The following is a 21,699-nucleotide window of genomic DNA, read 5'->3' on the forward strand; positions in this document are numbered from 1 at the left end:
TAGAGTACAGACAAGAATTGTTTTATTTTTAGCGACTTCTTTTTGCACTTTTTTTGCTAAAACAGGATCTGTTTTTTGAGACTTTGGAGCGTTTCTTTACATCGAGGTTGGTGATCGGGTCAGGAAATGCGTAATGACAAAAAAAATATAAGCGAATTTTTTTCAAAGGACTATTCGCTCTTCCTTTACATATAAGCAAGACCTTCTTACAAATTCTCACTAACATATTTATTTTCTTGTGCATGTATTTAACACGTCACAATGTACAAACAATTCAAGATATAACGATAAAATTCGTGGTTGTGACTAAGTCAAGCTTAATAACATAACTATGACTGTGCCATTGTCGAAACGAGATTAGCGATGCGTTGTGCGTGTTGACCGTACAAGATGCTTCTGTGATCTGAATCCAGTTCTTCGACACGCACCCGACCGTCACACACGTCACTGAGACCATAGTCAGGTGATGCCGCTTGCTTCTGCTTGACAAGAATGACGTCGCCCGGGTAACGGCCCTTCATCACGTGACTGTGGGCTATTCTAATACGCTTTTCAAATCGACGTACTGTATCAGTGAATTCAGTATTGCTAGAAACACAAAGTATGTAACATGTGAGCTTGGTTACATAGAATAATCGAAAATCCAGTTCAATGCCTTAGGATTGCAGTAACGGTAGTTTTTATTCACTGGGTTCATTTTCTGTGAAAATATTTACCTTTCGATTTGTGGGTAAGTGCCCTTTAACACTTTTGCCACTACGTCAACTTTGCTGTCATATGAATCAGCAGTCGCAAGCCCAAGGACAACACCTTGGTAATCGACATTAGGAGAGATGTCGTGTACGAAAGAAGCCATTATCGCAGTCTCCTGATTCGATTCGTCTTCGATCACGTTTTCGTATGCCTAAAAAATGGTTATTACAAAACCTTGCAGATAATGCGTGATATTTTTTTATGTTACCTTCGTTCTTTCTGACACAAAAGAATGAGAACCATCGACAAGCATCAGCTTGACGTCAGCGCCATTCTTTACGATCTCCAGCGCCATCTCGAGGGCAACACAAGCGCCAAACGAATATCCAACTAATCTGTAGCTCCTTTGGGTTGGCATGGAAGCCACGTAGAAATGGGCCATGTCGCTTACTGACGTCAACGGTACGTCAAAGGAACAGTTAATACCGATTGCCGGCACACGTAACCGAGACGTGACGTCACGAAAAACAGACGACGATCCAGTGATAGGATGGACAAATACAACAGAAGTAGCTTCGTCGTAGGCAACATCGTTGAGATGCAAAATAGTCGGGGTGGTTTTGTTAATCATGAAATCCTCAATGGCATACGAGATTGAATTTGCTTGAGGTGCAAGGGGCGGTTTTTCGCTGGACTCTTGGCTTGCGAGGGCCTCGAGCTTTGCAAACGTCAGCTGCTGCACGTCATCCGTTCCCATAGCAATGCAGAAATCACGCTCCATTTTTTGAGCAATTTCGATTGCCATGAGGGAATCGAGGCCAAGGCTTGAAAAAGTGCTCGTCTTGTCGATCTTGCTGGTGTCCTGCGTTTGCAAAACACACAGCATGCATTTGTGACATTCGAGACAAGATATATCACACTTTAAACTACACAACAGGGGTCTAATTAGCTGAAGTAAAGCAATATAAAATTGTGAATTTGGATATAATAAATTTTATTTTCCAAAGGTTTGCTCTAACAATCCAGCCTGCCAACAAAACGTAGAACACAGGTCTATGAGGTGAATAACTGTTTAAATGTGTTTATTTGATGGTTCTGAAGTTTTCAGCTTGCAAGTCGTTACCTGAATTCCAATAATATTTGCCACAGCACTCACAAGCGATGTACAGCCCCCTTCATCTTTCTCTGATTTGTTCTGCTTTGGTGCAGGCACAAGACTTGATACCACAACGTCATCGTTTTGACACAAAAACTGATCCATAGTCTTAATTTGTAAAAATATGTGACGGCGTTGTTACAAAGTCTCTTAAACCACTACAAAATTTAAACCACCCTTACGTTTAAGCACGAGGCCATAGATTGTAAAACGGTTCCGCCAATCACATCGCTTCCTATGGTTTCTACGGCAACGCCAACGTCACCTATGGCTCCCCACTGAATGGCCAGTGCTGGAAAACCATCGTGTTGCCGTTGTTCGCAAACCCGCTCCATATAAGAGTTTGCAAGGCCGTAGTTGGTTTGTCCGGCATTTCCTCTTCCACTCACCACGGAGGAAAAGACGACGAACCATCGCAGGTTTTTGCATTTGGTTCTTGATTGCCTGCAAAAAAGGCGTGTTGTATTTGGAATAGTGGAACTATAAACAAGAAAACACATTTTACAAGCCAAGAAAACACAAATACTTGATGGGCAGGTTGCACATAAAAATAGCGTGTATTTTGTTATTCTAATCCAATTTCAAAGCAAAAAGATTTTAACCAACCTGTCCAAATTCACCACACCATCGCATTTCGGTCTGCATACAGATTCAAAGGAATCTTTGGTTTGGTTCTGTAGCAGAGCGTCACTGAGAACCATTGCCAGATGAAATATTCCACCAACATTCGAATCCAACAACTGTGCCGTGCCCTCAACAGTGGCGACGTCACAACGACTGACTGTGACGTCAACACCTTGTGCGCGCCACCTTGCGACGTACTGTTGTTGGTAGGCAGTTTTGATTCCTACAAATAGGAACGGAACCAAATTAGTTTATAGTCAGAACAAAATACATAGACGTATACACAAAAAAGGCATATTTTGAAATTTAATTGCTACCAGATCTGGAGGTGACGGTGACGCGTCTTGCTCCTCGCTCGATCAACCAGTTGCACAACTCTAACCCGAAACCTCCAAGACCACCAGACACAATGTACGTGAGTTCGGGATCGCAGGACGTTCTGTGAACGATGGATATTATAAAAAAAACGTGAAGGCCGTTATGTAGTTTGTGTGTTAGTAGTTGCAAAAAACAACCACTTTTTATTAAACTTAGCTCAGTAATGATGAACCAAGTTAAGTTAAGTCAATAGTCTATACATAACGTCAAAAATAGTTTTTTTCCATTATTTGTATTTTCTTGTATGCAATATAATTTATATTTGCGCAATAATACTCAATACAAAAATTCCCCGAGAATTTAGGTATAGTGCTATATTGGATATGCCCCTGGATAAAGCAACATAACACTGGGGGGTTATTACAACAACGAACCGAAGTTATATGACTTACCTGGTAATGCATGGCAGGGGGGAAGTTGTTTGACTTTCAACTTGAATCAGAACTTTTCCGATGTGTTTCCCCTGCGCCATAAAACGAAACGCCGACTCTACCTCCGTTCTGTGTGCATAAAATTGGTTATTCCACCATTTTCGCAAATAGTAACGAGAATCGTTGTACCTTTGAAACACGGTCGTTTCCAGCGGTCGAACCACGCCGCTTTGAATCCCCTCAGTCACGTGACGAGCGGTTTCCATCCAATCAGGCGAGTCGCCGTCAAATAGAGAATCGAGGAGGATGCCGTGGAAGGATATGTTTCTCAAAAATACGGACATTCCTATGTAAGTGAAAGGTACGTTAAATGTTAAATACATGTGTTAATCTACTGGTGGGTTTGTCTGTTGCGCTTACCCAGTTTCGAATTCTGCGCAAGGTCGAACTTTCCGATTTCCAGGAAAGATCCGTGTTTGGCGACGCACCTTAAACTTGCCTCGAGTTTCTCTTCAGAAAGGCTGTTGAGAACCAGGTCGACTCCTTCGTTTTAAAAAATACTCAAAACATATAACATCTGTTTGCACGTGGCACTTTTGACACCATATGATTTGCACTATTTTTCATTTTTATGTTGCTTTTGCAGATACAAGGATCCGCAAATTAGATTCCTTTTTTTTCTTTTTTAATCATTTTTTACCTCTCCCATTGGTCTGCTTCATCACGTGATCTTCAAATGTGGTGTCGCGCGAGTTAGCGAAGCTCGTTTCGTCGAGGTCGGAAAAACGTGCCATCAAATAGTCCCGCTTGTGTTGCGTGGAAACGGTGGTAAAAACCCGACACGCATGACTGAGCGCGATGGCAATGGCCGCTTGACCAACCCCTCCTGCACCACTGTGGATGAGCACAGCGTTTCCTCTTCGAAGTCGGCCGCGCACCACCAGCGCATAATAGGCAGTGGCGTAAACTACAGGTACAGTCGCGGCTTCACTCAACGACCTGAATGTAAGAAGTGAAGTATAACTTGTTTGTCGATTTGTTCCTGCATTGGTGGTGTGTGGTGGAAGACCCGAAAGAACATTGAGTAAACAAAATTTATAACTTAATTTGCCCCCTTCCAATAAATAGTTTCTGTGATCTGGTTTGCAGTCTATTGAGAAGGCTGCCATATACGAGGGCAAGCATGGAAATAAAACGACACTGACGACAGAATGAGCAAGGGTAAAATTACAACATATAAAATCCAACTTATTTTAATCACATTTACTTTAGGCAGTCAATTTCTATAAGGAGTTGAATTCTTGGTTGCTTTTTTATATTAAACAAGGCAATCCTCTTGGTTGGTAGGATTCCTTTCATTGCATGTATTTTCTTAAAACTAACCAATAATGTTCAGTAATATAAAGCACAGGAAGTTCAAACTAAATTACCAGTTTTCGGGCACTTTCCAAATAAACTTTCGATCAACATGAACGTGCGTTGCAAGCCCCTCGGCCGGAACCATTCCCATAATTCTTTCTCCCAACTCACTGTAACCACTGAACTCAAGTCCGAGTAGTGTCGATAGATGACGGTGGTTCCCCGGTATAGCGTCCGCTTGCAGTTTTCCCGAGGCCAGCATGACGTCACGAAAGTTCAACGCCGAATACGCGACGCGACATTCGTCACCGGCACGTAACCCTGATTCACTCCGGGCCACCCACTGCAGACTGGCGAGGTCACCCTTGGTTAATGCCCTCACGTAACCCCGCGACGTTTTCACCTACAGATATTGGAATTGAGAAACGACCCTTTGGGACAGAATAGAAGTATCTTCCGGTTTACCTTTTGGGTTTTTGTCAAGGCGACGTGTCGAAAAGTGCCCCATTGTCCATCGCGATACACATTGACTGATAAGTCTCGTCGAATAACTTCATCAATATCGGTAGGCAACGGTGTATCGGTGTCGAGACTGGCGTTAACGATGCACCTTACAATAAAATTCAATTGTGGATCATACATAACGATCTATTTGGATTGGTTTAGTTAGGAATTCCAAGCACCAGTAAGCATTCAAAAATTAATTTCAAAGGGGTGCCCCTGGAACTAGTTTTATTGATCCATCGCGTATACCGAAGTATGGTGCCTTATATTATTACCTGACATTTCGACCCTGTGGTTCCTTGCGCAAACAATGAATCAATCCAGTCACGCCACTTTCGTTCGTTTCACTTTTTATCCACACAGACCCAGTCCCAGTCGCGACGAATTTCTGAACACAATAGTTTGGAACATTTGCGTAAGACGTCAGACGCTGAAATATTACCTTTAAACGTTCCACCCATTCAAAATTCCCCACAGAAGATTCAATCAACTCATTTGGCAACAACTCCGCCTTGCGTCTATGACGACATAACACCAAATCACTCCCAAATGCGTGATCTGTTTTTCTCGCAACCGTCTCCAAGTTGGCGGACAACAAAACAGAATCAACCTGTGGAGAAAAAGTACTTGAATAATATCCTCCAACAGTTGGTGGAGTGATGTAAGGTTTCGATTGTACGTTACCTGTCCTTTGCTTGGGTAAAACATTGTGTGTGAAGGATCGGTCATTTTTATGATCTCGTCCAGTACCGAATGAAACGGATTTCCGCTGATATTTTGGTGAAATAAAACAAAACCATTGTTTGAATTGACGCAAGCAGCCAAGTTCGTGAAAACCTTTTCCGCCTGTTCCAATCCTATTTCAAAAACTTGTATTACAAACATATAAAAGTACCCCCAAACCATGTAGCTTTACCATCAGAAAATGGATTGTTTAGGGTGAATAGGTTCTGTTGGCTCATCTGAGTCGGAGGGGGCGTGTTTGAGGCAAGGTTCCAGGCAACGACCTCATTATTTCCGTCGTCATGACTACCGTGGGGAGTGACATGAGTAACATCCACCTCCAGGTTTGGAACAGCATCGAAATGCATCTTAATTTGACGCAAGAAGTCTGAGGCCAGAAAATGTCGTTGAAAAATAAATCACACAATTGACAAATTAGTTCTTATATGAATGTTACAAACCTTGCTTGACTCCGGATAATACTTTGGTAAACGCGGCGATTTTCAAAGTATCACCGACATTTTCATGCACGAGGTCAACAAGTGACGTGAAAATATCCGGGACAGCTAGGCAGTAGTTGAGCAACAGATCAGATGTGAAGAGTGGGATGTATGTAGGCAGAAGCTCGCCTTTTTCTAAGCACATTGCATAAAATAATGCACCTTGTAATTTGTTCCAAAAATAAGCAAGACAGAGACAACGATTGGTTTTCCAAATCACGTCATTTTTTGCGTAAATACAAAGGTCATTTACAAAGATAAAGCAGATTTTTTACCTTTTTTATCATCAGACAAGTCTTTAAGCAAACGAAGAAAATACGAAGTTGGATTTTTCTCCAAAAAAGCATCTAGGTCGACGTCACGGTGACCCCGGTTTGTTCCATTGTCAAAGATCATATTGGAAAGCTTCTGATCAAACAATTTGGAGCTGTTGTGAGTCAAGAAGCTCCACGTGACTGACTTGTAAAGCATGACATCCTCGTCACCGTTGGATATGTCGCTTTGGAAGTTGGGAACAAACACCTGCTTCTGAAGAAGGGGTTGGACCAACTGACCACGCCGTGGAGCGCTGGTCACATGGAGTCCTGCTATCTCAACATGGCCGCTGACCACAGTTTTCGCCAGGAACCTAAAACAGGAATGTAAGGATAAAGAAAAATTGTATGTGGTTTTGATTGAATGCGACTCCTTTCGATAATCGACTGAAACGACTAAGTGGGTAAATACTTGATAATGGAGATGATTGCGGTATGTATATACCACTTTAACGCTCGAATGTTGATGTTTACGAAAACAAGTCAAGAACCTTTACTGCTTACGTGTTTACTTCTGTGGGCAAATCCACACGCACTTCATCGTTCGCAATTGGTCGGATTTTGAGGTCTCGAATACGAGTTGGTAACTTCAGTGTATTTTCATCTGACTGCAGAATGCTCAATTGGAGAGCGGCGTCGAGAAAAGTGACGTAGTTGCCATCGAATCGGATCGAGCCACGTAAACCTGCAAAATTTACACAATTATATATTCGTAGAGCCTTCTATAGAAACTTTTCGATGGGACATGATTTTTTAGTGAAGGTAACTTGTTCCAAGCCTAACGAAAATGGTAGGCCTGAAAAAGGCATTTCACAATGATGTGACACCTGAATGTTCGGCCTCCTGTAGCGCCTGGAAATCCCCTTTGTATTGGTACCCGGATAATCTTAATTTGCGGTAAATCTCATTTTTCCTCAGCAGTTTCTTCCCGTTCTCAACCACATCTGGACACGATTTGATTTCATCCTGGCACATCGCGATCTTCCCGGAAGCGGCCAGTTTCCCAGCTTCAGAGATGCGGAACTCGTTGGATGCGGGCACAAGTTGCACGAGCAACTCCAGTTTTCCTACATGAACACCAAACATATTCGGTAAAAACATTGTGTTAAGTTCATCTAAAACGTAGAGTATAAAATACATGGGTAACTTCGTTTTATTTCATGGCTTGACCGAATAAAACTCATCATGCTTTCTCTATTGTTGGTCGTAAACAACACAATGTCAAACTTATTTGGAAAAGATGTACATGGATATGCAGCCAGGAAATTTGGGACCAAAGAAAGCCAAACCGAAACTTATACCATATTTGACATAAACACTAAGAGCCGAAAATTGCTATTCAAACTTTTATATCCAAATTGCTTTGTATAATTTCAGTGCGTATTTGGGGTTTGTTTTTTCTCTTCAAGGTTTGTTTTCGATATCCTGTGCGTTTTTTATGCGACTTCTTGAAAACGTGAGATTTCGCATTCGGCTTTTACACCAAAAAAATGTTGAGTATCATAAATGTTGTTGCGAACCTGATTCAGGTAATATGGTGGCTCGATGAATTGATACGTCGGTAAATCGGACAGGTAAACTTTTCAAAGAGAGTTGGAGGTTTTTGGCCAACGTCTGCCATGCAAACACCAGGTGAGCCGTTGCAGGCAGAAGAGCTCGTCCATCAATGACGTGACCGCAGAGATACGAATCTTTCGCGTCTGTGTCTGAACAATAGGATTATGATGTCTCATTAATCGAGGATTTGGTGTTTGTAAACCTAATTAAATATTATATTCGTTAAGCGTCGTGATGGACATTAAATCACAAACAAAATCCAACATACCTATTTTTATGACGTCATTTAGCATTTGTCCGCCCGAGTGTGACGTCAGATAATTTTCTAAGGTGGGAACAAACCACGACTGTTCGTGATTCCAGTCCACGTGACCCCCAGCAAACACGTCACGTGATTGGGATAAATTAGGTAACGTATGTGTGTCCAAGTCAACGCCGCAGCAGTGAAGTTTTCCAAGCGCCTTGTACAACGTCACGACGCCGTTCGATTCCTTTCGATCGGCGAGACAGACGTGAGCACACGTTGGCGGTAAAGAGCGCTTAAGTATCGCCTGTAAAACAACGGAATAAATAAAGAGGGGCCATTGACAAGCTGTGAGTCAAGAAGATAAAAACATAAATAATCACGATATTCACAATTTTCTTGGATTGGTTATTCGGCATTATTAGGTAAAATTTCACGAAATAACGTCAATTTGGTAAAGTTGTTTGTTCAGTGTCTTTGCAAAGCCAAAAGGAGGGTGTACGTCTGAAAGTACCTCACACAGAGTTATCCAGAAAGTTTCTGCATAATTCGATAATAGAGTTAAGAAATATTACCTGCATGAGACCATGAGGAGCCACTTCAACAGCAATGACGTCATCTGGAACCCGGCTGATGGCGTCATGAAACATGACCGGGTTACAGAGGTTGTTGGCGTGGTATTCCGCCGAACAATCTTGTGACATGGGATCGTCCGATGAATTTTGCGTGACTGATGTTGAAATCCATTTCCTTGATCGCGGTTTAGGTTCTGGTATAATCTATGGGACAAACGGCATGGCTTTAATATTATCTTATTTACAATCGTTATGAAGTTGGTATGTTCACTGAAGGTTATGAAGGGTTATACAAAGAAATACCGCAAAAAACAACATAATTTAAATCATTTTCAGTCATAATTGGTTAAAACTTATATTAAACTTTAGAAGCCATGTGTATATATTTACTGGCATGATTATGAAACCATATGTCTGTTGGTTCCACTGCGCTTTCCATAACCCACCTTTTTCAGTTCCGATATAAACTTGGGATAAACTTCGCACATGCAAGACGAATGGAAAGCAACTCCTCCCGTCTTCACCATCTTAGCAAACACTTTCTTTTCCTGCAGAGACTTGACGAAGTCAGCAACAGCGTCCTTGTCACCACTGATTGTTACAGAATCGTGCGAGTTGTGGCACGCTGGAGCCACTCCTGGTGGACACTGAGCGAGGCATTCATCCCACGTAAGTCCTTTCAAAAAAGTTTTTTTTTGTGTAAGATGTGGTAAGAAATTATTGATGCATTGTCCTTTTTATGTCGTATACTGTATATGAGAGTTTGATTTCTATGAATCGCCTGTGTAGTCCTTATGGTTGACAGAGACTCAGTAACGGATCAATGCAGAAAATGATAAATAATCCTAAGCCGTCTGTCTGTTTCAAGTTTTTACGACATATGTATTTCGCCTGTCTGTGCAGGCATTATCAGTATCGCTAAAAAACAACACAACAACGGGGTTAACCAACAGTAATGCAAATGTAAAAATACCTTACAAAAGTTTTTTAGCGATACTGATGATGCCTGTACAGACAAGCGAAATATATATGTCGTAAAAACTTGAAACAAACAGACGAAAAAAATAAAAGTGTATAAACCTATTTCTGCGTTATTCTACTTTTGCGACTGAAATGAATGCACGGCTGGGCTTTAAAACAATTGTAAAAGCACAAAAAGATGAGTTTTTACCAATGGCAGCCATTGCTCCTGGAGGAAGATGCGCTTCCTTGATGCATCTTCCTCTCAGATAGGCAGCTTGCACGGTTTGTTCCAGGCTGAGGCAGCCGTCCGCGTAACTACACGCAAGTTCCCCCACAGAGTGACCGATTATCCCAGATGGGAAGATACCCACAGACTTCAAAACATCAATTAGTGCAACCTGAAGAATATTACGTTTTTATTGTGCCAGAAGAGCAGACTATGAATTACAATATGCCTGGCAGCAACAGAACATTATATTTGAAGAATATTATTTTAGGCATATTCATTGTGAATATAAATGTGTCGTCATTCAACTTATCCTAGAAAAGCTTTAAAGCTAGAAAAGATCAGGTATAATTTCATTTCCAAAACAAGCTCTTCGCCTTTCATAACATTGATCATTGATTTTTACGGGGTAATATGTAGAATTGTGTTGAGTGGTATTTCCTTGTTGTAACTAATCTAAAACGTAAGATTCACCTGCGTTGCAGCGATGCCAACAAAAGTAAGAACAGGGTCATCGTAAGTCGTTTCGTCAGCGGTCAGAAGAAGGTGGCGCACGTCCAGCTTATAAGCTTCAAGAGCTTCGCTGCATAGTTCGATCGATTTGGAGAAAACTGGAAAGTTCAGTAGATCTTTTCCCATCCCCTTCCATTGGCTTCCCATTCCTGTGAAATGTGGAGAAAAGGCAAGAACATAAAAGACCTATATTTGTGGATATTTGCTTTTTAAATGCAAGATCTTTCATGCTTTTAAATGATACTACATTCTTTGGTGCTGAGGTAAAATTTTGAAAATTTTTCTGCGTATTACGATTTCAATAGGTTTCAGAATTTATCGTCTGTTTCCACAACACATATACGTTACCTGAGCAAATGAACCAAACGTCCTTGCTACCCGAGACTTGTTCGTGTGACGTCGCCGACCCCGCCGCGGCATTGATGACGTAACCGCGATAAGGATGAAATGTCGGGGAAATGTCAGTCGGCACTCGGCACGATGACGTCATGTTACTAAGGACACCCATCTTGTCTACCATCAAATACAGAGATGGGTAAACCATAACCGCTTTTTAACATGGAAATTTGGCTCGTTTACCTTGTATTCCCTGTTCTGTTCGAGCTGTTGCCAAATGCAGAATAGGTAGATTTACCAGTTGAGTTTCATAGGTGGGACACGGTTGAACAGCAGAGCGCAAAATCACGTGGACGTTGCTTCCACCAAAGCCGAACGAGTTGATTCCAATGACAGCTTTATCCGGAAGAGGTGTGGCTTCGGTCACCACTTTCAAACTCTTTTGTAGGCCTGTTGTAAAAGAAAAACTGTACAAAACACTACGAACAACCTTAAAATTAAATGCATCCTTCTTGTACTTTAATTGGAAACACTAACCTTTAATAGAAGGGTTTGGCTCTTCGAAGTGAAGGTTTGGGGGAAGCACCTTCATGCGCATCGCAACGGCGCACTTGACAACAGCACATAACCCACTGGCCGGTTCACTGTGACCCATGTTTGACTTCACCGAACCTATCAACAATGGCGATTGCCTTCCCTGGGTCATGACCTCGTCGATAGCGTTTAGCTCTTGGGGATCCCCCGCCTGACGTATGGGCAAAGTTTGAATATTGCGCATGCTTGCCAATTATCCAAATCTATTTTGTTTTTATAAAAACGAAAGTCATAGCTAAAAACTGCTGATAAGCAAGGAGACGATAGAAGCAAACGTTTTTAACGCTTTTCTGCGTTTATCGTTAGTACTAACCAACCTTACTCCGTCTGCATGCTTACCAGCAGACTTTCAGCATTGGCTTTACTTTTCAGAAAAATAATTTGCTGCTATTAATTTTGTTTACAGGAAATATACAGGCATTCGATAGTGTAGTTTACATCATTAAATCCATTTCTTGCAACCTAATTTATACTGTATTGCAATAATTGTAAACCAAAATAAATCTATTACATTATAACAGAGAGGCAATATACACCTTAGTTCCGGTCCCATGAGCTTCAACATAATCTACATCCGCAGGGTTAATACCACATTCCAAGTACGTGTCTCGCAATAAGACACTTTGTTGATGTCCTGAAATGCACTGTTGTCAATTTTTAGCACAATGAGAAACACAAGCATAAGCGTACCTGACGGAAAGGTAACTCCTTCCTTTTTTCGACCATCCGTATTGGTTTTGGCATTGATGACGTCACAATACGTCCAAGGAGCTGCTCCCTTTTTGCTAATGTACACCATTGCTATTGCTTCCGACCGCACATAGCTAGGCATAAAAATGTACGTAATATTGCTTTGAAGTGGCTCATTCAGAAACTGATGTTGCATAATTGATCTAATTTGTTTAAGTCATAATTTGGACACCATGTGACTGTGAGTCAAGCATTAGCCCAATACATTTGCCACGCCTGGCTTTAAAACGTGATCGCTAATATTTCCATGAACTTTAATCAGATGTATCAATGAAATATGTCCACTAAGTACCCGTTTCCTTTGGAATCAAACGACTTGCAAGCGCCATCGATTGAGAGCATATTGAGACGTTGAAACTGAAGCGAGGTCTGCGGCTTCAAAATCAAATTGGCGCCGCCCACAAGTGCTGCGTCACAATGCCCGTCATCGATTGATTGACAGGCCATTTGCAAGGCAAGAAGGCTGGACGAACACGCGGTGTCAACCGACATGCTTGGGCCTGTTTTAAATCAACGGTTATAAGAAATTTGCAAATATAGCTTGTGTACACTGAGCAGAATATTTAGCACAATGTACGTAATCTCGAGATAACTGCTGTGTATAAATGTTTCCAGACGTTTGACGTATACGATAAAAAGTGACGTATATCGTCTAGTGAAAAAAACATCTTAAATTTGCCACACCTTTTAGATCATAGAAGAAACTGATCCGGTTTGCAAACATGGAGCTCTGGCAACCGGTCATGGCGTAACCTTCTGTTGTGTCTGGGTCGGCCGACAAAACCTCCCTGGTCTCGGATCCGCTGACGCCTATCCACACACCGGTTCGAGTTCCGGCAAGTTTATTTGGGTTTAAACCTGAAAACGTGCGTCATTGTGGGTTTGTTTAGGCCCTGAGTTCAATCGAACAGATATGTAAAAACCCGAGATACACATGCAAGTTTGGCATTTTTTTATGTAATACCTGCGTCCACTATAGCTTCGAAGGAAACCTCAAGAAGCATTCGGAGCTGTGGATCCATGTTATTTGCTTGCTTAGGGTGAACCTCGAAAAAGGCAGCATCGAATTTATCCAGCTCCTTCAACTTGCCATTGCGCGTGGGTAACCCCCATAAACCTGAGCATTATTTGCAGGGTTACGATCTGTATGTCTACAACAGGGAGTTTATACTTTATACAGCATCAAACAGCAGTTATTCAACAAAGTTTTGTCTTGATATTCTATCTTATTAAAGCTATTTGCTGCGTTTTTGGTCATTTTTTGGTTTATATTTACCTTAAACCCTAAGCTTATGCAGTTTATAAAATTGTGCATTGCAGGAAATTACGTGATTTCCAGGTCACTATAATGTAGGCAAACTCTTGGGTTCTACAAATTGCAACTACCGCTGTTTTTTTAAACGATATACAACTAAAAACTGCATTGTTAAATGGTCTATGAATAAACAAACGCAATTGTTGAATCGAAATGAACAGTTTTTTCCCCGTGTTCACATGAATAAATAGCATTTTCACATTGAAACACAGAAATGTGAGCTTTGTTCCAACCACAAAGTTTCTTGAATGCGACTCTCAGTTTATTACAATCACAATTAGTCCTTGGAACAAATTAAGACAAGTATAGAATTATATAGGTATGTAATTTCCTTACTGGCGAATGCTAAGACTATGTTCAAATATGTAGTAAATACAAAATGGTAATCGAAATGTTTCTTTCTTTAAAACGGATTGCCGAATACTTTTATACCTGGTTTCCATCTTCGATCATCCTCAGTGACCATGTCGTTGCCCGCCAGCAAGTTTTTCCAGAACTCCTCTGCATTCGCTGATTCAGAAAACCGGCCGGCGACGCCGCATATTGATAAGTCTTTCATGTTCAAATCGCCTATATCTATGAACTGTTACCACCTAGACGCATAAAACGATGTGAGCAAATCGACAAAAACGGTAAAATGTTCTGTAGTGACCAAATCCCTCGGTTATATACAACGACATGACACCATTATCAGGCAGAGACCGGCCATAACTACTGGGGTTACTATCGGACAATTTCCCAGATGCCGGCGGGTTTACTCTAGGTCAACTAAAGCTTTTTTCACGTGCGTTTTCGAGAACATGGGCTGAGTGTGGCTTGACGTGGTATCATGGCTGGATCGAGGCACGGTATTACGAAAGGGTTGTTTCTCACTTTTCCATACCAACCGGTTTTCAGAAAAAATCACCACTTTGTAACATTACATGTGTGTGAAGAATGAACAAGTGCCATTGCGTTTTCATCAGGAAGAACCGATAAATTTTGCTTCCCACAGCAAGGTCCCAAGATAATGAATAGCGGAAATGGTTTCAGGGGCATGTTTTATTTTAAATCGTACCATCTGTTTGTTGGTAAATGTTTGTTAAAACAAACAGTGCTACGTGATTCGGGCCATGTTTAAATTGTAAAATGGGATAGTCTACCAAATATACATTGACTGAGAACACCTATTATAACACAATTTTATTATTTTAAAGCATAGCCAATAATTGGTCAAAAGGTCCTTGATATTTTTTGTTTGTGCACAAGTTCGCAATGGCTGAATCAACAGCTGTAATAAAACTTGAAGACAATGGAAATGATCTTGCCTCAAATGATGTAATCAGTGCTGATCAGCACAGTTATCGAAGTGAGCACAAAAATGCATGCATATTTTCATGAAATTATTATTGTATTTTCATTGCAGGCATGGGAATTACTGAGTTACAACAACTTCTAAATGATGAAAATGTTTCAAAAAACCAGAAGAAGAAAATCAAAAAGCAAATTAAATGGCTCGAAACTTCTGATTCCAGAAAGTATGTAAGTTCAGTAATTTTAGTTGTAACTGTGGTCATATAATCCCAAAAATTATACACTCTCTGATGTAACTATTAACTAATCAACATCCAATTCCAGTGGAATAACCACTGTCATTCATTAGGGAAGAGCGAAAAAAGAGAAAAATCAAATACAAGGAGAGAAATGCTGCTGAAGGAAGAAAGCGACCAAAATTTGAAACAATCACCACAACTGAAAATTTCGATGAGCACTGTCATATTGCCATTGATCTAAGTTTCAACAAACTAATGCACAACAAAGATATCAAGAAACTGGCTAAACAAATAGCATGGTGTTATAAGGAAAATAGAAGGTCAAGCAAATCAGTCCAGGTAACATATGATTGCCAATGACCTTTAACCTAAGCTTACTATTTTGAAATATTAACAATAACAGCTGCAACTTGCGTTTTATTGTATAAGTTAGGCAACATCATTGCAAGTGTATAAATAAATACTGTGATTAACTGCCAAACATCAGGTTACAACACAATTCAGTGCCACAAAACATCACTAATATGTAACCAGGGTTGAAAGATGCATGATTGCATTTGTTGTTTAGTATCATATTTGTGGCTTGGATGAAAGGTTGAATGCGAGTCTTGATCCATCCTACAAAAACTGGGATGTTCATTTTGATAAAAGCCTGCTGGAAGTCTTTTCAAAAGAGAAAATCACATACCTAACAGCAGAATCGGACAATGTGCTTGATGAGGTTAAACCAGGTGTGGTGTATGCCATTGGAGGTCTGGTGGACCACAATCATGAAAAGGTAAACATACACATTTTCCCTTGCAATATGAGAAGGTACTGTAGTTACTATCCAATTAGGCAATTTAAATCTTTTTTTCTTTTTTTTTTGTTTTGTCAGGAGTATTGTGTGTGCAATGTAAAGTTATACAAATTGTATTTAACCCTCTTGGGGTGGTCAGCCTTTTTACATTGACACTTTTATCGCATATACCTGTGTTTCCCAAGCTTTATGTGGTCACCTATAACGAAACGTTGTCGGGTACTACCAAGTTCCATTGAAAGTACTTCGATCATATGATTGATTTTGACCAAATCGAATAATATAATTGCAACAGCACAGTTTAATTTAATGCCCGATGTGCATTTTTTTGCTTTACACCAGCCGATTTACATTTTTTATGATAAAAACCTCTGCTAACGTTGTGGGGAATGTTTGTTGCAGGGGTATTAGCAAAATACAGGTCGTCTGGATCGGCCAAGCACGATGGGTAATGTAGGAAATGCACCGCAAAGTAATTTCTGCTTTTAGTGACAGAATATTTCTTTATCACATTGGCCATAATAACCGCTTTAATTATAATTATCTAATTGTCAAACATATGTCCGAAACCTTGAAGTAATCTGCGCCATTGTGCCGTCGGTTATTTCAAATAAGAGGTTCAGGTGGTGTCGGTGACCCCTGCGATACCTTGCCGTCGTTTCTTTGAATTCGGGTTGCTTTGTTACGAAACAAGTGCTACTTTTCGTTAAATCCAAGGACGCAATGCCTTTTTTCAGTAATCACATTGTTGCAATGGCGCAAAGCCAATTAGTTACGAAACAATTGCTACTTTTCGTTAAATCCAAGGACGCAATGCCTTTTTTCAGTAATCACATTGTTGCAATGACGTAAAGCCAATTAGTTTAGTTGTTAAAGGCATTGCAAGTACGTATTACAAATGTGCAAAGAGGCCACTGCATGCAAAATAGTTTTTATTTGTGTTTAAAATAATAGATTATCTTTCCTTGGACAAAAATAAACTCACATTTCATCGTTTTTTGATTACTAATATATTCTAGACCATAAGTACTGTAGATTACCAAAACAGAAACTCCTGCTACAAGATATTTCGACGATATAGCGCTTAACAAATTTGTTGGGAGACGTATGCCTGAAACATTTTAGCCGCTGGTATGCAAGCGACACGTAAACCTTGCGAATGAAATAACCTATATGTTATGAGCACTGTAAATTATGAAACACGGACTTAACCTGTAACCACGAGATGTTTGCGTACCATCCGGCATGCTGTCCGGTACCATGCACCGGTTGGGAAACATTGGCATAAACCGTACAGTGCGAAATAGTTATTATCTCTACATTTTTTCACGAATCCCGGTTTTCTTCTTGGTACATGGGTCGGGCACTTGACCAATGCTGCAAATCACCCGCCATCTATAGTCATAACTTGTTTTCTTATGTTGTAATATGCTGCTTGTTGGCGCCCTAGTGGCGGTAATAACTACTGTTAGACGGCGTTGCGAGGGCGGTAGAGCACTTTTTTAATTCCATACATCCCATATTTTTAACCAGCAGGTCTGTTTCAGGGCCTCTGTCACAGACTTGCGGAAAAAAATGAAATAGCCACGGCTCGGTTGCCTCTCGAAGAAAACGTCGACATCAAGACAAGAAAAGTGCTCACAGTTAACCACGGTATGCTGCCGACTGCTCAATATTCTACTATATTAAGCAGCAATACATAGAAGTTCATTAAAGACATATTTAGCAGGTCAATATCAGGGGCAGGCATCCTTTCAAACGCCGTCAGAAGTTAAATGAACCTTTTTTTACTGACCACAGCGCTTCAAATGCCTTGTTAAATGAAAATCGGTATTGTAATGTGTAAATATATACAATTCCCGAACATTCAGACACTTTTCAACCTTACCTTACACAATCCCGGACACAATAGCAACTTATTGTAGAAGTATTAACTCGTAAATCATGTTGCGTATCATGAATAAGTACCAAAATTTGGTTATTATTTTTGCTGCTTTAATTTTTTTGTTGGTTTCCGTCACAGTGTTCGAGATACTTCTCGCCTTTCTGGAAACGGGAAATTGGAAAGACGCCATTTTAAAGATAATGCCAGCAAAAAAATTTAACCCAGCAGGACAAACCACGAGTGGATTTAAAGCGGAAGAGACTAACACGTCGGTGAACACTGATATATGATGGATCTTTGTCATAATGGCTCTACTATAGCAAGGCTGGTAAACACCACTTGTGCGAACGCATGTTTCTAATGCGTCGAAGAGATAAACCGATGTAAAGCGGAAACAGTTCATATCTTGACAATTGATGATCTACAGGAAAACATAAGTGCTTGCTTCTTCGCCAGATGCGGTTTGGGGGTTTTGGTGGCTTTATAGGCTAAAGTTGGCGGGAGAAGTGTATTTTTAAACGCCAGGTTTTTTAAGTGGTTATAGTTACGGCAATTGGACTTCAATAAACTCTGTTTATCAATGCAGTTCGGAATAATTTGATTGTGTAATACAGGTGTGATACAATTATATGATGGTCATGTAGGTACGAGTATTCCACATGAAAATTAGAATGAGCGGAAATATTGCTGCAAGGCGACGAAGACAGCAATTTGATGCACTGCGAAACTGGCGTTTCCATTTTCAAAATATGCGTTGCCTTTAAATGAATTTACAAAATATCCATTGTCAGTATTCATCTCTGCATTCTGAACAAAATATCCTGCTCCCCCCCCCCCCCCTTCAGTTTTTGTCTGAAGACTCACCTTTGCGGTAAACGAGGTACTGATTGCGGGTAATTCCTCTCTTTGTGGTGTTCTCTTAAGTTGCAAAAAAAATATTCAAAATCTAGTCGACCATATAACAAGCAACTAACATTTCAACTTTGTATTGCAACGAAATGTAATCAACTTGACGTTTCGCTTCCAATAGTTTGGGAACCCGACGAACTCGATCTGTCGCTTCCGATCCCGGAGTCTGTGGCGCTGACCGAAGTCGATAGTTGAGACTTTTGCGAAGAGGTCATCCACTTATCGTTGATTATGTCGTTTAGGTTGTAACGTTTATTGAGGTCGTAGCAGAGAATTCTCGAAACCAGGCGTCTGTACAGCGGTGTTAGACCATCAGGCTTGGGAAATGTTATAGTGGATTTTTGATCTCGTACGAGTCTGCGAATGCTGGTATCGCGGAAAGGCATGACGCAGCATGACATGATAAACAGAATTACACCCATGCTCCACACGTCCGCCACTGGTCCAAGGTAGGGAACACCACGAAGAATTTCCGGAGCCGCGTAGGCCGCACTGCCGCAAAAAGTTTGACTACGATCTTGGGAGTTCAGGTGGCGTGCAAAACCGAAGTCGGCTATTTTTGCAACGTTGTCACTTGACAAAAGAATGTTTTCGCATTTCAAGTCGCGGTGAATGATCGACTGGTCATGGAGGTATTTTACGCCTACGCAGATTTCCTTAAAAATCTTATGTGATTCGAATTCGCTGAGGGGACCTTTCAACTTAACATACTCAAGGAGATCACCGTGCGCGGCTTTTTCCAAAGTCATGTATATTTTGTTTCCTTCGCAAAAAGCTTCATGCATTTTGATAATGTTTTCATGATTTACAGTTTTCATCAACTCAAGTTCACGAGGCCAAAACTTCTCTAAAAAGTCGGTTGGGGCGGTGGTTTTGTTAATTATTTTTATGGCCACTGACAACGAACCGTGTGTCCCCGGCTTGGTCCATGTTGCACACTTTACTTTTGAATAACTTCCTTCGCCGAGGGTTCCTGCAACTTTATATCCCTTCTCTAGTAAAATTTCATCGTTTACTTTGACAAGGGAGTTATTTAATCTTCCCATTTAACGCATATCGCCGCAGGGGCATTCTGAAAGTAATTTCAAATGCAGGATCAAAATTAAGTAAAGTAAACCCCTGACGTAACATAGTCCACTGTTTTGACACAATCGTATTTATATTGCGGATACCATTTTTCTTTTAGTGGCGACGAGGTGGCTACGTCATTGTTGACAAAACTTGAATCGCAGGGCAGTATCAGATTGTCGTGTGTGGGCTTAGGCCACATATGTACAGTACAAATACAGTTGTTTTGTAGGTGCACGACAAAAAGTATTCGCTTAGATTAGGCTAAATACTGTTGATTCTTTGGCTTCCGTGTACTTGATTGATTTGCTCTGTTACTGCTTTCGTTTTCGCCGTATTACCGCTGAAACGCCGCGGTCTGTCGAAAAACGACCAGACAGATTTCCTTTTTTGCCTCTTTCTCCGCCTGACAAGAATGTGGGTTAAATGAAGTAGCCTTATTTAAATTTTGTTATGACATAGTCAAAAAAATAATATATGTACACAATTTATTAGTGCTGACAGCCGAGAAACTTTTTTACTCAAGATTTAAAGGCAATATTAAAAAAACTGAACTAGGAGTATGTGTCACTGAAGTTTATAAAAACAGAAGCCTTCGTGGAAAAATGTACGTTAAAGTCCAAAAGTCAGTATGGGCCTAGTCAAACTGTAGCAAATTATAGTCATGTTGCTTTATTTTTGTCAATATCTCAACTGTTATGAACATAAAAATCGACTTGTTGTTGCTGCTGAAAGAGTGTTAAGACTGGCAACTAACTTGGGTTGCAATCAACATGTTCATATAAATACCTAATATCTGTCATGTATCAAACCTATTTCGTGATAGTTTTTAATACACATGAATGTGACTGTTACATTTGAATTGAAAGTGAATAAGGTTGTGATATTAGTTTGTATGTGAAATGTAAAATAGGTAACTAAGATTTTGCCCTGTTTCTTCTTATATTTCCGTGGAATAATAGACATACGAGGGTAATCAAATATTTCAGTTCTTATTTGTTTGTGTGGCCTATTCGATTTATAAATATGAAAATAGATGTATGGTATGCAGCAAACAATAATAAAATAAAAAGTGGACTGTGATGACATTGATGCATATCACTGTTTTTCTGTGTTTTTTAGTAATGTACAAGTGCAAGGTTAAATAAAATTGGAATTATTTTGTTCCATTTTAGCACTTCAGTTATTATATACACGTGCAATGTTACATTTATGTGATACAAATGGTGTTATGCAACAATTTAATGGCAAATAATAGGTAATAAGGCATGTATATATGCATGATGTAAAGTTTGTAATAAATACAGATTAGAGAAATCGTCTTCTGTAGTCTCCAGGTAATAGTTTTATTTACGTATCCATGTTTTTAAGGGCATGATTTGTGAAATGTTGTGACAGAAGTTATTTATTAGGACCTCAGGTCAAGTAGGTTAATATCCGAAAACTGATTAGCTTAAAGATACGACTTAAACAAGTATATAACATTCACAAAACAATGTCATTATTTTGCATAAAATGCACTGCAAATAGTGCTATATTAATCTTACATAACATCAATTGGTGAAAATTGTCATATCTATTATATGTATGTAAGTGTGGGCTTGTTTGAAACTCACATAAAGTTAATTATGTTTTGCATGTTGCCACAACCATGTCTGCGGTGTGTGATGTATTATGCACTTTTTAAGTTTTCTTAAAGTGATAATAGTGATAATTTCTTATCTTTGGTTGATATATGTGGTCAAAAAGCCGAGCTGTGTATTTTACAACTCTTCATCATCTGTTGTTCAGTCATTATGCAATAAAAGCAA

The 21,699-nt window shown here is 40.1% G+C and overlaps 3 protein-coding genes across 4 annotated transcripts; 1 reads left to right on the forward strand and 2 right to left on the reverse strand.

Moving 5' to 3' along the window:
• Positions 1–301: 301 nt before the first annotated feature.
• LOC145899607 (fatty acid synthase-like) lies at positions 302–14,283 on the reverse strand. The gene is made up of 36 exons (XM_082988466.1): positions 14,128–14,283; positions 13,345–13,497; positions 13,065–13,238; positions 12,673–12,880; positions 12,321–12,454; positions 12,167–12,264; positions 11,574–11,781; positions 11,280–11,486; positions 11,049–11,213; positions 10,662–10,849; positions 10,170–10,359; positions 9,445–9,674; positions 8,999–9,202; positions 8,448–8,730; positions 8,143–8,328; positions 7,450–7,689; positions 7,127–7,307; positions 6,584–6,936; positions 6,270–6,443; positions 6,002–6,196; positions 5,770–5,942; positions 5,528–5,695; positions 5,361–5,473; positions 5,047–5,191; positions 4,653–4,984; positions 3,923–4,221; positions 3,643–3,765; positions 3,412–3,568; positions 3,244–3,351; positions 2,791–2,912; positions 2,456–2,696; positions 2,032–2,293; positions 1,817–1,957; positions 962–1,555; positions 717–904; positions 302–588 (listed from the first exon to the last, which is right to left on the reverse strand). The coding sequence occupies exons 1-36, from the start codon at positions 14,252–14,254 to the stop codon at positions 330–332; spliced, it is 7,323 nt and encodes a 2,440-aa protein (XP_082844592.1). The 5' UTR covers positions 14,255–14,283; the 3' UTR covers positions 302–329.
• Positions 14,284–14,897: 614 nt separating this feature from the next.
• On the forward strand, positions 14,898–18,441 carry LOC145898929 (tRNA methyltransferase 10 homolog A-like). 2 transcript variants are annotated; one of them, XM_082987602.1, is made up of 6 exons: positions 14,898–15,043; positions 15,101–15,212; positions 15,338–15,566; positions 15,796–16,005; positions 17,574–17,679; positions 18,050–18,441. In XM_082987602.1, exons 1-6 carry the CDS (start codon positions 14,950–14,952, stop codon positions 18,199–18,201), a joined length of 903 nt encoding a protein of 300 aa, XP_082843728.1. In that variant the 5' UTR covers positions 14,898–14,949; the 3' UTR covers positions 18,202–18,441. The 2 variants fall into 2 exon arrangements, with proteins under 2 accessions (XP_082843728.1, XP_082843729.1); XM_082987603.1 differs by having other exon boundaries at positions 14,907–15,043; positions 15,101–15,216.
• A 474-nt stretch (positions 18,442–18,915) lies between these two features.
• On the reverse strand, positions 18,916–19,866 carry LOC145898173 (testis-specific serine/threonine-protein kinase 3-like). Its single transcript, XM_082986605.1, has one exon. It carries the CDS (start codon positions 19,864–19,866, stop codon positions 18,916–18,918), a length of 951 nt encoding a protein of 316 aa, XP_082842731.1.
• Between the last annotated feature and the right edge of the window lie 1,833 nt (positions 19,867–21,699).

This window comes from Ascidia mentula, chromosome 4 (assembly GCF_947561715.1).
Source record: "Ascidia mentula chromosome 4, kaAscMent1.1, whole genome shotgun sequence".
NCBI lineage: Eukaryota > Metazoa > Chordata > Ascidiacea > Phlebobranchia > Ascidiidae > Ascidia > Ascidia mentula.